At 43.5% G+C, this 18,201-nt stretch overlaps 1 protein-coding gene across 2 annotated transcripts; it reads right to left on the reverse strand.

Moving 5' to 3' along the window:
• Nucleotides 1-11,025: 11,025 nt before the first annotated feature.
• LOC110488345 (antigen peptide transporter 2) lies at nt 11,026-17,850 on the reverse strand. 2 transcript variants are annotated; one of them, XM_090228450.1, is made up of 11 exons: nt 16,682-17,850; nt 16,462-16,549; nt 16,135-16,265; nt 15,677-15,882; nt 15,145-15,342; nt 14,766-14,894; nt 14,319-14,507; nt 14,004-14,177; nt 12,021-12,180; nt 11,795-11,931; nt 11,026-11,626 (listed from the first exon to the last, which is right to left on the reverse strand). In XM_090228450.1, the coding sequence occupies exons 2-11, from the start codon at nt 16,482-16,484 to the stop codon at nt 11,420-11,422; spliced, it is 1,554 nt and encodes a 517-aa protein (XP_090084576.1). In that variant the 5' UTR covers nt 16,485-16,549; nt 16,682-17,850; the 3' UTR covers nt 11,026-11,419. The 2 variants fall into 2 exon arrangements, with proteins under 2 accessions (XP_090084576.1, XP_021416240.3); XM_021560565.3 differs by having other exon boundaries at nt 16,462-16,576; nt 16,682-17,518.
• Between the last annotated feature and the right edge of the window lie 351 nt (nt 17,851-18,201).

Here is an 18,201-nt window from a genome sequence, read left to right on the forward strand (position 1 = left end):
CACACACTGTCAAGTTTTTTGTTTAGTTGTGTTAGAGTTAGACTGTTGTAATGTTTTCAACTTTCTATGGTCATTCAATAAATGTTACTAATGGTGACTGTAATTTCCCATTTGTATGCGGTCTGCAATTACACCATATTCCTCTTACCACCTGTGGCTTCCTGTAAGTTCCTCACAGGCTACAAAGCCCTTGACATTTCCATATGTTTAAGTGTAGCCACATTATAACAATTTCAAAAAGTAAAATGTGTTTCCTATGACAAATCATATTCTCTATGATTGTTTCGGAATTAGTGTCACAAAAAAAGTAGCTGAATGTTGCCAATAATGTGGTTGTATGCCTACATCCAATTTTCTCCACAAGATGTCAGCAAAGACCATCTGTTTGTGTCTCATAACTCTTGGCAGTTGTTTGGGGTTGTTATATATTTTTTTATTTAACTAGGAAAGCCAGTTAAGAACAAATTCTTATTTAGAATGACGGCCTACCAAAAGGCAAAAGGCCTCTTGCCGGGACGGGGGCTGGGATTAAACATTTAAAATAAATCAAATGTAAATATGGGACAAAACACACATCACGACAAGAGAGACAACACAACACTACATAAAGAGAGACCTAAGACAACAACATAGCAAGGCAGCCCCACATGACAACACAGCATGTTAGCAGCACAACATGGTAGCAGCACAAAACACGGTACAAACATTATTGGGCACAGACAACAGCACAAAGGGCAAGAAGGTAGAGACAACAATACATCACGCAAAGCAGCCACAACTCAGTAAGAGTGTCCATGATTGAGTGAAGAGATTGAGATAAAACTGTCCAGTTGGAGTGTTTGTTGCAGTTTGTTCCAGTCGCTAGCTGCAGCAAACTGAAAAGAGGAGCGACCCGGGGATGTGTGTGCTTTTGGGACCTTTAACAGAATGTGACTGGCAGAATGGGTGCTGTATGTGGAGGATGAAATATCTCAGATAGGGGGGAGTGAGGCCTAAGAGGGTTTTATAAATAAGCATCAACCAGTGGGTCTTGCGACGGGTATACAGAGATGACCAGTTTACAGAGGAGTATAGAGTGCAGTGATGTGTCCTATAAGGAGCATTGGTGGCAAATCTGATGGCCGAAGGGTAAAGAACATCTAGCCGCTCGAGAGCACCCTTACTTGCCGATCTATAAATTATTTATCCGTAATCTAGCATGGGTATGATGGTCATCTGAATCAGGGTTAGTGTGGAAACTGGGGTGAAATAGGAGCGATTACGATTATGATTGGGCTGCTATTACATCATCAGTTACTACGGGAGAAAGGAAGGATCAGGTTCTGATGAGCCAGGAAGTAAGGAAACCGTCAACTAAGAAATCCTCTGAAGCAGAACAATTCTTGCATGTAGCAGACACCATCATTTATTAGCCAAAACAGCAGTTGACTATCCCTTAAGATTGTCCTCAATTTTGTTATTGTGCCAGTTCCCTCCCCTTCTTGCCCACATTAGTGACCTAATTCCAGATCGAGAGTTTCAATTCAATGAACTCACGTGGTGGGGCAGTGTGCTGAGATACCTCTGTGGGGCGCAACTCCCTAACTACTGTAATCCTTCATTCAACACACTCATAGGGACTTTCCAGCAGACCACTTTCACATTTCTTTCTTGTAATGAGACAGGAAACTGCATGTCATCTTGTAAGATGATGAACCAATAAGGGCCAATAAACACGTGCTGTCCTCAGGGAAATCTAGGGGGTTCACAACAACACATCGGGAGTTTACCTGACACAACCCTCAAGCATGTAATGCTAAGTTCCGTCCTCTCAGGAGGTGGAAAAGGCTGCTATCAAATCCCCAATCATGCATGATACCACTGTGTCTTAGTCATAAATCAGGACAATCAAAATACTGTAGCTGGATACCGCTGGGTCCACCATATCATATGATTACGTCGGAAACCATTTTCAGTCATCTTGTTTACTGAAGTGGATTTGGCAAATGCGGCTGCTGCATGTACAACCAATTCAGTAATGGTCCAGTCTAGACAATCCAGTTTGAAGCAGCTTTAACACAGGGCAACCGTAAGTGTCATTCTTACATTGCCATACAACTCTCCTTCCGTGGCCTCCAACTGCTCTTAAACGCAAGTAAAACTAAATGCATGCTTTTCAATCGATCACTGCCCGCACTTGCTCGCCCGTCCAGCATCACTACTCTGGACGGCTCTGACTTAGAATACGTGGACAACTACAAATACCTGGGTGTCTGGTTAGACTGTAAACTCTCCTTCCAGACTCACATTAAGCATCTCCAATCCAAAATTAAATCTAGAATCGGCTTCCTATATCGCAACAAAGCATCCTTCACTCATGTTGCCAAACATACCCTCGTAAAACTGACCATCCTATCGATCCTTGATGATGTCATCTATAAAATAGCCTCCAACACTCTGCTCAACAAACTGGATGCAGTCTATCACAGTGCCATCTGTTTTGTCACCAAAGCCCCATACACTACCCACCATTGCAACCTGTACGCTCTCGTTGGTTGGCCCTCGCTTCATACTCGTCGCCAAACCCACTGGCTACAAGTTATCTACAAGTCTCTGCTAGGTGAAGCCCCGCCTTATCTCAGCTCACTGGTCACCATAGCAGCACCCACTCGTAGCACGCGGCTCCAGCAGGTATATCTCACTGGTCACCCCCAAAGCCAATTCCTCCTTTGGTCATCTTTCCTTCCAGTTCTCTGCTGCCTATGACTGGAACGAATTGCAAAAATCTCTGAAGCTGGAGACTCACATCTCCCTCACTAGCTTTAAGCACCAGCTGTCAGAGCAGTTTACAGATCACTGCACCTGTACATAGCCTATCTGTAAACAGCCCATCTATCTACCTACCTCATCCCCATACTGGTATTTATTTATTTATTTATTTTGCTCCTTTGCACCCCAGTATCTCTACCTGCACATTCATCTTCTGCCGATCTACCATTCCAGTGGTTAATTGCTATATTGTAATTACTTTGCCACCATCGCCTATTTATTTCCTTAACTTACCTCATTTGCACTCACTGTATACAGACTTTTTGTTTTCTTTTGTTCTACTGTATTATTGACTCAGTTTTGTTTATTCCATGTGTAACTCTGTGTTGTTGTATGTGTCTAATTGCTACGCTTTATCTTGGCCAGGTCGCAGTTGCAAATGAGAACTTGTTCTCAACTAGCATACCTTGTTAAATAAAGGTGAAATAAATCAAATAAAAAATAAACATGAACTCTGGCCAGACAGGAAGAGATCATCTGCCTAGTTTGGTTTGGTGTGTGCCTCAACCTCTGTGCCCACAAACTGGTTTCTCTAGTTTCACCTTACTGTTCACCTCTGCTGTTTGTTTACCACCATCAGAACGTTTGATATCATCTTCTGTGTCAGGTCGCATTTGTGACTCACCATTCAACATGGGTTTACCTAAGGTTACGCTTTCTGATGATGAGGCTATGTTGTGCTTCATTTGTTAAGACTGTTATCAAATATCTACACCAGAGCAATTCCGTGTAATGTAATCTAACGCAGCCTACTGTTTATTACAACCAGAGAAGTTGTCCTTGTTGAACAGCGATATGGTGTGTCAAAGCCTCAATACCAGTCACAAGACCCAGGGCTTGGTTTTGGTTTGGTGAAGTGCACTGAAGGGAAAGTGAAAGCAAAGGCCGAAGGAACTTGCCAACGTGGTGTGATTGCAAACCAACTGATTCGGCATGGAGTGGTTACACAACTGCCACTTCCCCCATGTCAGATACAGATCAAGTTTTTGTCAACCATTTTGTGATACCAGAAGGTGTTGTGATGAGATGGCCGCTTGTGCTCTCCCTCCCTCCTTGTTGGTATCCGTGGGCAGTGGGTAGGTGGATTGTTGTCCATAAGTCACCAACCTAAAGGGACAGTAGAGGAGAGGATAGTGTCTATGTCTAACTGGCAATGCAAACTTCTGCTAGTGAGAAAATACTTGAGTTGATGAATGCTGACACTTTACAGTTAACTCGTGAATGTCCTGTGCTCAAACCGCAGCAGCCCAAAAATAAACACACTCGGGCACTTCTTCTCAATACTTTGATTGATTAAGTTGATGACATGGACGACTTGATGATGAATGTCTCCCTGCACCAGCGCTGCGGATGCACGAAAAGTAAAGGTGAGCAGAGACTCTCACAAGACACTGACAAAGTCAACACTTCAAAACACCTGCAAGACACAAGCACATCAGTGTTAAGGATTCTTAAAAGGAAATGCTCAATATTGGTATAGAGACTCGACTGCCGCCATTTCACGGTGATGTGTACTAGTCGCAGATCTGGTCACAAAATGGTTGCCAGTATCGCCTAAGGTCTATGTGTTATTATGACATGTTGTTGTGGCTTTGGCCGTGGTGCAGACAGGCAAGCTGCCGAAAACATTGGCAAAGAGCAAGGGGATGGGCCTTCAGGGACTTTCCAAGATGTTTTGCTCTGTGTGGTAAAAGCCTCAATAGCAGTCACAAGACCCAGGGCATGGCTTGGTTTTGCTTGGTGATGTGTACTAAAGTGAAAGTGAAAGCAAAGGCAGAATGCACTTTCCAACATGGTGTGATAAATGGTTTATGATGAATGTCTCCCTGCACCAGCGCTGCAGGTGCACAAAAAAGTAAAGGTGAGCAGAGACTCTCACAAGACACTGACCAAGTCAACTCTTCAAAACACCTGCAAGACACAAGCGCAGTGTTTTCCAGGTCAGTGCTTAGGATTCTTAAAAGGAAATGCTCAATATTGGTGTGAGACTCGAGGTCAGGACTTTCTGATGGCCACTCCAATATCTTGATTTTGTTGTCCTTGAGCAATTTTGCCACAACTATGGAAGCATGCTTGGGGTCATTGTCCATTTGGAAGACCCATTTGCGAACAAGCTTTAACTTCCTGACTGATGTCTTGAGATGTTGTTTCAATATATCCACATCCTTTTCCTCCCTCATGATGCCATCTATTTTGTGAAGTGCACCAGTCCCTCCTGCAGCAAAGCACCCCCACAACATGATGCTGCCACCCCCCTGCTTCACGGTTGGGATGGCCTCCCCCATTTTTCCTCCAAACATAATGATGGTCATTATGGCCAAACAGTTCTATTTTTGTTTCATCAGACCAGAGGACATTTCTCCAAAAAGTACGATCTTTGTCCCCCATGTGCAGTTGCAAACTGTAGTCTGGCTTTTTTATGGCCTTTTTTGGAGCAGTGGCTTCTTCTTCCTTGCTGAGCGGCCTTTCAGGATATGTCGATATAGGACTCGTTTTACTGTGGATATAGATACTTTTGTACCTGTTTCCTCCAGCATCTTCACAAGGTCCTTCGCTGTTGTTCTGGGATTGATTTGCACTTTTCGCACCAAAGTACGTTAATCTCTAGAAGACAGAACGCGTCTCCTTCCTGAGCGGTATGATGGCTGCGTGGTCCCATGGTGTTTATACTTGCGTACTATTGTTTGTACAGATGAACGTGGTACCTTCAGGCGTTTGGAAATTGCTCCCAAGGATGAACCAGACTTGTGGAGGTCTACAATTTTTACAATTGTCTGAGGTCTTCGCTAATTTATTTTGATTTTCCCATTATGTCAAGCAAAGAGGCACTGAGTTTGAAGGTAGGCCTTGAAATACATCCACAGGGACACCTCCAATTGACTCAAATTATGTCATTAGCCTATCAGAAGTTTCTAAAGCCATCACATAATTTTCTGAAATTTTCCAAGCTTTTTGAAGGCACAGTCAACATAGTGTATGTAAACTTCTGACCCACTGGAATTGTGATACAGGGAATAAGTTAAATAATCTGTCTGTAAACAATTGTTGGAAAAAGTACTTGTGTCATGCACAAAGTAGATGTCCTAACCAACTTTTCAAAACTATAGTTTGTTAACAGGAAATTTGTGGAGTGGTTGAAAAACGAGTTTTAATGACTCCAACCTAAGTTTATGTAAACTTCCGACTTCAACTGTAACTCAGTATTTATGTTATTTATTTTATGCAGTCTGTTTTGCTCATATTTATCAAATGTGGGAAAAAATTTGGACCTATAATTTTGGACATGTAATCTAATGCAGCCTATTGTGTCCCAACCTGGTCTCAGACCAAAACATATTATATTTGACAAAAATCTGTGCCACTCCATTTAGTATTACATTTTACTTTACGTTAGGCTACATTACATTGACTAGATGTAACATAGTAAATGTAAATCCGGGACATTCAAATTATACAAAAATATAAACGCAACATGCAAAAATGTCAAAGATTTTACAGAGTTCAAATCAAATTGTATTTGTCACATGCACCTTACAGTGAAATGCTTACTTACAAGCCCTTAACCAACTATGCAGTTTTTAGAAAATACCTAGAAAAGTAATGGATAAGAATAACAAATAATGAATTAAAGAGCAGCAGTAAATAACAATAGCGGGGCTATATACATGGGGTACCGGTACAGAGTCAATGTGTGGGGGCACCAGTGTTGAGGTAATATGTACATGTAGGTTGCGTTATTAAAGTGACTATACATAGGCATAGATAATAACAGAGAGTAGCAGCAGCGTAGGTGGGGGGGAGGGGGGGGGGTCAATGCAAATAGTCTGGGTAACCATTTGATCAGATGTTCAGGAGTCTTATGGCTTGGGGGTAGAAGCTGTTTAGAAGCCTCTTGGACCTAGACTTGGTGCACCGGTACTGCTTGCCGTGCAGTAGTAGAGAGAACAGTCTATGACTAGGGTGGTTGGAGTATTTGACAATTTTTATGGCCTTCCTCTGACACCGCCTGGTATAGAGGTCCTGGATGGCAGGAAGCTTTGCCCCGGTGATGTACTGGGCCGTACGCATCACCCTCTTGAACGTTAGCTAGCAGTACGGAAGGCAAAGGCAGATTAGCCACTCGTCGCCTGATCCACACAATGCACCCCGATCTCTTTCCGCAAAATATCAGTTTCGTTCTCCAGCGAAAGCTGGGGATGAGGGCCTGTATGGGTGTTTGGACTATATCCTTCCCGTCCGACTCATTAAAGAAAAATTATTAGTCCAATTCGAGGTGAGTAATCACTGTTCTGATGTCCAGAAGCTGTTTTCGGTCATAAGAGACAGTAGCAGCAACATTATGTACAAAATAAGTTACAAACAATGCGAAAAAACAAACAAAATTGCATGGTTGGTTAAGAGCCAATAAAGCGGCAGCCATCCCCTCCCGCGCCATCATCTGTTACAGTTCATATAAGAAAATCTGTCAATTCAAATAAATTCATTCGGCCCTAATCTATGGATTTACAGATATGCATCTGTTGGTCACAGATACCTTAAAAGAAAAGTTAGGGGCTGGATCAGAAAGCCAGTCCAGTCAGTATTTGGTGTGACCACCATTTTCCTCATGCAGCGTGACACATCTCCTTCGCGTAGAGTTGAACAGGCTGTTGATTGTGGCCTGTGGAAGGTTGTTCCACTCCTCTTCAATGACTATGTGAAGTTGCTAGATATTGGCATGAAATGGAATACACTGTCGATCCAGAGCATCCCAAACAAGCTCAACGGGTGATATGTCTGGTGAGTATGTAGACCATGGAAGATCTGTGACATTTTTAGTTTCCAGGAATTGTGTACAGTTCCTTGCAGCATGAGGTGATGATGGCAGATGAATGGCACGACAATGGGCCTTAGGATCTCGTCACGGTATCTCTGTGCATTCAAGTTGCTGTAGATCAAATGCAATTGTGTTCATTGTCTGTAGCTTATGCCTGCCCATACCATAACCCCACCGCCACCATGGGGTACTCGGTTCACAACGTTGACATCAGCATTCATACACGTGGTCTGCGGTTGTGATGCCGGTTGGATGTACTGCCTAATTCTTTTAAAAGACGTTGGAGGCGGCTTATGGTATCGAAATGAACATTCAGTTCTCTGGCAACAGCTCTGGTGGACATTCCTTAAACTTGAGACATCTGGCATTGTGTTGTGTGACAAAACTGCAAGTTTTAGAGTGCCCTTTTATTGTCCACAGCACAAATGATCATTTTTAATGATCATACTGTTTAATCAACTTCTTGATATGCCACACCTGTCAGGTGGATGGATTATCTTGGCAAAAGAGAAATGCTCACTAAAATGGATGCAAACAAATTTGTGCACAACATTTTTGAGAAATAACCTTTTTGTGCACATGGACAATTTCTGGGATATTTTAATTCAGCTCATGAAACATGGGACCATGAAAACATGTTGAATTTGTATTTTTTGTTCAATGTAGTATGATATATTAAGCTTGGCATGGACAGTAGGTTACTTAAGGGGAAAAAAGAAAGGAGATTGGTATCATGCACACATCTAGCAATGCAAAGGTTGCATGTTTGAATCTCATCATGGTTAACTTTAGTATTTTAATTAATTTGCAACTTTGCAACAACACTATATATAGAAAGTATGTGGGCGCCCCTTCATATTAGTGGATTAGGAGCAACAACGGCTCAGCCACAAAGTGGTAGGCTACACAAGCTCACAGAACGGGACCGCCGAGTGTTCAAGTGCATAGCGCGTAAAAATGTGTCTGTCCTCGGTTGCAACACTCCAAACTGAGTTCCAAACTGCCTCTGGAAGCAAGGTCAGCACAAGAACTGTTCGTAGGGAGCTTCATGAAATGGGTTTCCTTGGCCGAGCAGCTGCACACAAGCCTAAGATCACCATGAGCAATGTCGAGCATCGGCTGGAGTGGTGTTAAGCTAGTCGCCATTGGACTCTGGAGCAGTAAAAAACGCGTTCTCTGTTGTGATGAATCACGTTTCACCATCTGGGAGTCCAATGGATGAATCTGGGTTTGGCGGATGCCAGGAGAACGCCTCCTGCCCCAATGCATAGTACCAACTGTAAAGTTGGGTGGAGGAGGAATAATGGTCTGGGGCTGTTTTTGGTTTGGGCTAGGCCCCTTAGTTCCAGTGAAGGGAAATCTTAACACTACAGCATACAATGACATTCTAGATGATTCTGTGCTTCCAACTTTGTGGCAACAATTTGGGGAAGGCCCTTTCCTGTTTCAACATGACAATGCCCCCATGCTCAAAGCAAGGTCCATACAGAAATGTTTTGTCGAGATCGGTATGGAAGAACTTAACTGGCCTGCACAGATCCCTGACCTCAACGCCCTCGAACACCTTTGGGATGAATTGGAACGCCGAATGCGAACTAAGCCTAATTGCCCAACATCAGTGCCCGACCTCACTAATGCTCTTGTGGCTGAAAGGAAGCAAGTCCTTGCAGCAATGTTCCAACATCCAGTGGAAAGCCTTCCCAGAAGAGTGGAGGCTGTTATAGCAGCTAAAGGGGGACCAACTCCATATTAATGTCCATGATTTTGGAATGAGATGTTCGACGATCGGGTGTCCACATACTTTTGGTCATGTGATTTTGGAATGAGATGTTCGACGATCGGGTGTCCACATACTTTTGGTTAAATCTGTCGTTCTGCCCCTGAACAAGGCAGATAACCCACTGTTCCTAGGCTGTCAGTGTAAATAAGAATCTGTTCTTAACTGACTTGCCTAGTTAAGTAAAGGTTAAATAAAACAGCAGCTTAGTGTATCAAAGCCTCAATAACAGTCACAAGATCCACGGCTTGGCTTGGTTTTGCTTGGTGAATTGTACTAAATTGAAAGTGAAAGCAAAGGCAGAAGGGACTTTCCAATGTGGTGTGATTGCAATTGGCAACCATTTTATCACCAGATCTGCGACTAGTACACATCCCCATGAAATGGCAAAAGTCGATTGTCATACCAGTCTTTTTGTGCACCTGCAGCACAACATTTTTAAATGTAAGTTTTTTAGCAGACTCTTATCCACTTAAGTCAACTGATTCGGCACGGATTGGTTACACAATTTTCGCTTCATCCATGTCAGATACAGCTCAAGTTATTGTCGGCCATTTTGTGATGCCAGGTCTTGAGATGAGATGGCCGCTGGTATTTCCCCTTTGTGCTTTCCCTCCCACCTTGTTGGTATCTGTAGGGTCGGTAGGTGAATTGTTGTTGATAAGTCACAAACCTAAAGGGACCGGGAGAGGAGAGGATACTGTATATGTCTCACTGACAATGCAAGCTTCTTCTAGTGAGAAAATAATTGAGTTGATGAATGTTGCCACATGACTGTTGTCTCACAAATGTCCTGTGCTCAAATCGCAGCAGCCCCTAAACACAAATAAAAACACACAGAAAAACGTGTTCTTATCAATACTTTGATTAATTTGACGATTCGGATGACTCGATGATAAACGTCTGCACCACTCGATGATGAACGTCTGCACCGGGGGTCCTGTGGGGCTCAGTTGGTAAGACATGGTGCTTGCAAAGCTAGGGTTGTGGGTTTGATTCCCATGGGGGACCAGTACAAAGAAAATGTATGCACTCACTACTGTAAGTCTATCTGGATAAGAGTGTCTGCTAAAGAACTTCAATGTAAAACATTTAGTGCTGCAGGTGCACAAAACGTGAAGACTCGGATGACAATTGACTGCTGCCAGTTCATGGTGATGTGTACTAGTTGCATGTCTGGTGATCAAATGTTTGCCATTATCTGACCTGAGGTCTGTGTTTATATGTGTTATTGTTCTCCGATGGTGGATTGCTGACATCTTGTTGTGGTGCAGCCAGGCAAACTACCATAAACGTCGGTAATGAACAAGGGACTGGCCTCCAGGGACTTTGTGCTCTGTGTGGTAAAATAACATTCATCCCGTAACACAACAAAATGTGCTCATGTATACACTCATGTGGACCAAAAGGTACATAAAAACTCACGCACAATAAAAAATACTGGGAAAACATTTCATCTCTAAGCCAATGCTTAGGCTACACTTTGCCACAAAATGGCTGTAGATAAGTCTGTCACTGATACATACTACAAAATGACTATACTATACGACAAAAGCATTCACAACAATAGGTGTGGAAGTTTTACAGGAAATGTAAAACAAGCGTCAGATTAAATTAGAGGTGGTTTAGCGAGAGGTTAAAATGTTTAATAGATCATTTATTCCCTTGGTTAGACAACATAAGAGACCTTTGCTCCAGAACATCATAAATGGCTTTATAACGTGGGTCACTCATTGCCCTTCTATTTCTTTATCGAACATTAAGAAATAGAAGAATAGTAAGAATACAATAAAATAAAATAAAAACCACTCCTAGAGTCATACAACATAATAAAATGTCACCAACAGAAGTGTCCATCTCCTATGAAGTAAAAATATATACCTAACTATATTCAATATTTAAATACATTTTTGATGTACATGTAATTTACAGTACATTGGGAGGTTGTGAGTATTGGTCAGAGTGAAAGTGAGAAAATGACATCAATATTTACAGTTCAAACAGGAGGATTTCTTTGGTCAATGTGACGTGTCGTCTTCTGTGAAGAGTCTCTCTCTTAGTTTGTAGTAGCCCCCCTTCCTGTCCATCAACTCCTGGTGAGTGCCCTGCTCCAGGACGGTTCCTTGGTCAATCAGAATGATCTGATCTGCCCTCTCGATGGTCTTCAGCCTGTGAGCAATCACCAGCAGGGTCTGGGAGGGGCAGCTAGTCAGGGCCTCCTGGACCTGAGACAGAGGGAACATCTGAGTGAAACCGCTAGCTAGCGCTAACCCTATTGAGAATGTCAATGCTAGCTATAGCTACGAACGTGAAACCGCTAGCACTAACCGTATTGAGCGTATGAATGATGGAAGGCTAAAGCATTCTAGTTTATGTGTGGAGGGATGCCGTACCATGTGTTCGCTCTCAGTGTCCAGTGCGCTGGTGACCTCATCCAGGATGAGGACCTGTGGCTCTCTGATCAGAGCTCTGGCGATGGCAATACGCTGCTTCTCACCACCGGACATCTGACCACCCCGCTCTCCTACATCTAATAGATGGACAAACAGTACATTTATCAAGTCTCTCCTTGTGGTCATCCACTAGTAATATATATAATATTCCTATTTGCCAGTGTACCTGTGTCATAACCCTTCTCCAGTTGGCTGATGAAGCTGTGGGCGTTGGCTCTGCGAGCAGCTTCCTGCACCCTCTCCAAAGAGCAGTCTGCCAGGCCGTAGGCAATGTTGTCCTTGATGGACCCAGAGAACAGAACAGGTTCCTGGCCCACCATGGCTACCTGGTAGGGCAAAACCAATCATAGGGCAAAACCAATCACCAATCAGCCAATCAAAACCATTGCTATGTTTCTTCTCAAGCGAAATGTATATGATGTTGGTAGCCATACAGGCATGGTAAAGTTGGTTATCTTGACTGCTATGCTTTCTCTAGAGATGTACAGTGGGGCAAAAAAAGTATTTAGTCAGCCACCAATTGTGCCTGTAAGGGCCTGTAATTTTCATCATAGGTACACTTCAACTATGACAGACAAAATGAGAAAAAAAATCCAGAAATTCACATTGTAGGATTTTTTATTAATTTATTTGCAAATTATGGTGGAAAATAAGTATTTGGTCACCTACAAACAAGCAAGATTTCTGTCTCTCACAGACCTGTAACTTCTTCTTTAAGAGGCTCCTCTGTCCTCCCCTCATTACCTGTATTAATGGCACCTGTTTGAACTTGTTATCAATATAAAAGACACCTGTCCACAACCTCAAACAGTCACACTCCAAACTTCACTATGGCCAAGACCAAAGAGCTGTCAAAGGACACCAGAAACAAAATTGTAGACCTGCACCAGGCTGGGAAGACTGAATCTGCAATAGGTAAGCAGCTTGGTTTGAAGAAATCAACTGTGGGAGCAATTATTAGGAAATGGAAGACATACAAGACCACTAATAATCTCCCTCAATCTGGGGCTCCACGCAAGATCTCACCCTGTCTGGTCAAAATGATCACAAGAACGGTGAGCAAAAATCCCAGAACCACACGGGGAGACCTAGTGAATGACCTGCAGAGAGCTGGGACCAAAGTAACAAAGCCTACCATCAGTAACACACTACGCCGCCAGGGACTCAAATCCTGCAGTGCCAGACGTGTCCCTCTGCTTAAGCCAGTACATGTCCAGGCCCGTCTGAAGTTTGCTAGAGAGCATTTGGATGATCCAGAAGAAGATTGGGAGAATGTCATATGGTCAGATGAAACCAAAATATAACTTTTTGGTAAAAACTCAACTCGTCGTGTTTGGAGGATAAAGAATGCTGAATTGCATCCAAAGAACACCATACCTACTGTGAAGCATGAGGGTGGAAACATCATGCTTTGGGGCTTTTTTTCTGCAAAGGGACCAGGACGACTGATCCATGTAAAGGAAAGAATGAATGGGGCCATGCATCGTGAGATTTTGAGTGAAAACCTCCTTCCATCAGCAAGGGCATTGAAGATGAAACGTGGCTGGGTCTTTCAGCATGACAATGATCCCAAACACACCGCCCGGGCAACGAAGGAGTGGCTTCGTAAGAAGCATTTCAAGGTCCTGGAGTGGCCTAGCCAGTCTCCAGATCTCAACCCCATAGAAAATATTTGGAGGGAGTTGAAAGTCCGTGTTTCCCAGCAACAGCCCCAAAACATCACTGCTCTAGAGGAGATCTGCATGGAGGAATGGGCCAAAAATACCAGCAACAGTGTGTGAAAACCTTGTGAAGACTTACAGAAAACGTTTGACCTCTGTCATTACCAACAAAGGGTATATAACAAAATATTGAGATAAACTTTTGTTATTGACCAAATACTTATTTTCCACCATAATTTGCAAATACATTCATTAAAAATCCTACAATGTGATTTTCTGGATTTTTTTTCTCTCATTTTGTCTGTCATAGTTGAAGTGTACCTATGATGAAAATTACAGGCCTCTCTCATCTTTTTAAGTGGGAGAACTTGCACAATTGGTGGCTGACTAAATACTTTTTTGCCCCACTGTAAATGTGTCAATATCTGTGTCTTATGACTTTGCTGTGCAGGCGTGCTGGTGCTGGTGCTGGTAGCTTTCTATACTACCTTCCTGTGTAGGTAGTGGTGCTGGTAGCTGTGCAGTGGTTGTCCATCCAATAGGATCTCTCCCTGCTGAGGCTGATAGAACCTCTCCAGCAGACTAACACAAGTGCTCTTCCCCCCTCCTGACGGCCCCACCAGAGCAGTCAGCTGACCCGGCCTCAGCTCCAGAGAGAAGCCCTAAGACAAGCAGAGAGCCAATGACACACTACCTTAGCAATGGGTACACGTGAAGTCAAAAATGTGGTGATGGCAAAACTGCCAGTTAGGGTTTTCTCATGTTTCCAGAATTGTGCCATCCTTCTCCCAGGTGAGCTTTACCTGCAGTACTTTGCGCTCCTGGCGGGTGGGGTAGGAGAAGGAGAGGTTGTGGAAGTGGACGTGTCCAGTTAAGGTCTCTGGTTGGAGGGTCCCCTTGGTGCTGACCTGGGGCTCTCTGTCCAGATACTCAAACACCTTACCAGCCGCCCCCACCGAGTTCAGCATGTCGCCAAAGATGTAAATCAAAGTCTGGAGAGGGCAGATGTATTATACAGATGTATAATCGTAACTCAATAAACAATAGTTAGACAAAATGTTCAACAGTATCTCAGACATTAAACATGTTTATTTTTTCATTCCCTAACATTAGTATTACTTGCCTCTTCAATCAAACTTTCCCATTACTATGTACTATGTAATGACAATATTACTATTGGTTAGTTAATATATTTGATTAGTGATCCTGTGCCTCGCCTTGCTCAAACAGTCACACTGGTAGTTGCCTACCCTGATGTTGGTTCCCAGGTTAGACTGGTAGAGGATGAAAGAGACCAGGTTCCCAGTGCTCATCTGACCTCGCTGGATAAACAGTCTGCCATAGTACAGCATGGCCACCTGCATTACCAGCGCTGTTAGCTTTAACACACACACACGCGCACACACGCACACACACACACACGCACACACACACACACACACACACACACACACACACACACACACACACACACACGCACACACACACACACACACACACACACACACACACACACACACACACACACACACACATAAGTACATACACTGAAGAACACATAAAGATCACATCAGAAGCATTCAACTCTTCTGAGCCTAAGGGGACAGGGAGTGATCCCTGCATACTCACTCTTCTCAGGAGCACGTACACTGCCCTGACGGTGTCCCGCCTGGTCTTGAGAGTGTGGGTGTCCATCAACCTGTGGTCATAATGACTAGCCTCACTCCGCTCTGTGTTAAAGCTTCGCACGGTCCGGATTCCAGCTACTGTTTCTCCCGCTGCCTCGTTCGCCCTGGCCATGGAGTCCTGCACCTCCTTAGTGAGCCTCTGAGGAACAGTCAATACACAATAACATTTACTAGACTTTATTTTATAAGGTTACCCAGTACATTTAGCAGTCACCATCTCATGTACTGTATTTTCACAAAAAACATGTCAGGGCCTTCTGCATTAGATCATTTCAGGGATTTATTTCAGGGTTCGCAGGGACCAATAGATTAGTTCAGGACCTTCTGATCTGGACACAAACAGTACACTCTTAGAAAAAAGGGTTCCAAAAGGGTTCCACAGCTGTCCCCATAGGATAACCATTTTTGGTTCCAGGTAGAACCCTATTGGGTTCTATGTAGGTTTTTTAGGTTCTAGATAGATTGTACTATACCAGGTAATAGTTGTCATAGACGCCTTGCAGCAGGCCGGTGACGGGCGTCTCCATCAGCATGAGCAGAGTGAGCTTCCAGGACAGGCTCATCATGAGCGACAGCATACCCACAATCTTAATGAGGGTCCTCAGTAGGACGTTGACATTCAGGGCCACCGCCCGGGCCATCTTAGTGGTGTCTGTGGACAGCCTGGACGTGATGTCACCTACGAGAGTTCAGAGGTGAAAGTAAATTGCTGCAACTTCGTCGAATAACCAAGGAGCGTAGAAGAACCAACTGATGGGGTGTTCAACAGATATTCAGCCACACATCGGAAGACAGAGGAAGTTCAATAGGAAGTGCATTCCAGTTACAGTCATTTCATGAACAAACAAGGATGCCACACATTCCAGCAAGACAACAGATCGCATACTGATCATTAGTTCTTGTTTGGGGTAATCAATAAACGTGTCTCTACCTGTCTTGATGGTCTCAAAGAAGCTGATCTCCTGCTTCACCAGGGCCCCAAACAGCTCTACTTTCATTCGAGAGGTGAAGCTGTTGATGGCACACATGAAGAGGCCTCCTCGACAACCTGCACTGAAAGAGCTGAAACAGACACCATAAACTGTAGCAGTGTTGAAATAATCAACCTGATGTTGATGTTCACTTGCAGCGGTGAAATCCGTGTATTCAATAACCGTTACATACATACATAACACAAACTACAATATGTAAGGTGCGAAACTGATGAAGGACGTAGTGGTGAAAAACAGGTAGGAAGCTCTCTCGTGTATCTGCTCACCTTCCCAAAGAGTAGAGCCCCATGAGGATGATAGCTGTGAGAAAGTCATTCCACTTGTACTGGGAAGCCAAGATGTCAATCACCTTTCCTGTATAGAATGGGATGAACATTTCACCTGAAAACGCACACCGCCGTCATCATCCTCATCATACTCGCCATCATCATCATAATGATCATCATCACATAATACTCAGTAATTTTAAAACAATAAAATACTTACAGAGGACAGCCAGTGACAGGAATATAAACGCTCCAACCAAAAGGAGGGTGTCAGGTCTGTAGAAGTAGAGGACTCTCATGAACAGCACTCGTGCCTTCTGTGTCTTCTCTTTCCCGTTACTTTCTTCGCTGCTGTCAGGGAAGGTTTTCTCCCAAAACAGGGCTGCAGCAGCTGCTGCCGCGGTACACAATAGCCACAAACTTGGACCCCCCAACGATCCATGAGTGCTCTCCGGTGAACTGCCATGCAGCATCAGTTGCCCGGTCTCGTAGACCGGGGCAAGGAAACAGTGCACTGCTAACCAGCGCTTCAATACGGGTTTAATCGATCCTAGTGTGAGTAGCGATACACCAAATAGTATAACTAATCGAATCCCCGCTACAACCCATAGACGCAACAGACTTCCGAAAACGTCAAAACTTATTGGTCCAGTTTTGGAAATAGATGCGCCAAAACCAGTGGCGCAAAATGTGGTTATGTCAATGCATAGACCTACAGCCATAGCGAACACGCACGTTCTAAGCATCATTTTTGTCGTCTATAATTGTTTTTAATCTATAACCTATTAATTAAAAGGTGAGCGATGTCAAACCTGCGAATTCGCGGAGATCTTTCCACGGAATGGATTTTTTCAGCTGTTTTCAGTCTGCGTTTTAGTTTCAATTTCACATATGCCTTAAACTCAGGCGACATTATTCTCCACAATATCAAGCACCTTTCCATTTAGCGTTCATTCTGTGCCATAATAAATACCAGACAATAATGCTTGCACACTTAGCATAGTGGTTAATAGATCCCCACAGTGGAGGTGTCATAATACCCATAAAACCTAGCATCGTTTTTCCACCATTCATTTATTCAATCTGGTCTCTTAGCATTTCATATTATTCTGTACATAAATCCACAACACTCAAATGGTATATATTCATTTGTGGATTTCCATCACCCATTTCGTACTATGTGTTACGAATGATAGTGTAACGACCCTGGGTTTATAAGCGACCCTGGGTTTTTAAGCGCGGAAATCGACACTGCCGCACGAGAACGCTTTTGCGGCACAGTCGACAGTGCGCCGAACCTCGGACTAGAAGGTCGAGGGTTCGAGTCCTGCTCCCTGCCTGTTTCATTACAATATTTTACTAATTCTAGCTAGGTGGCTAATGTTAGCTGGGCTAGGGGTTAAGTTAGGTTAAAGGGTTAGCTAAAATGGTTAGGCTTAGCTAACATACTAAGTAGTTGCTAAATAGCAAAAAAAAGTAGTAAGTACTTAAAAAGTTGTCTATGAGGCCAGGGCAGTGTTTCCTGTATGCTTACCCTGGGGTTACATTTTGATAACCATGTAAATCTGTCTCGGACAAGGTGACTTTTATCGATATATTCGGCTCTATTTACTCTCATATTTGAACATGCTAATCAGCATTAAAGTAGACATAATGCAAAACTACAAATCCATGCAAGCTCCTGCACATCATCTCTATCTGACACCTTTGCTAACAGGTATTATGTCAATTTAAAACTTG

Source organism: Oncorhynchus mykiss, chromosome 30 (genome assembly GCF_057628025.1).
Source record: "Oncorhynchus mykiss isolate SJ-2025 chromosome 30, ASM5762802v1, whole genome shotgun sequence".
Taxonomy (NCBI): domain Eukaryota; kingdom Metazoa; phylum Chordata; class Actinopteri; order Salmoniformes; family Salmonidae; genus Oncorhynchus; species Oncorhynchus mykiss.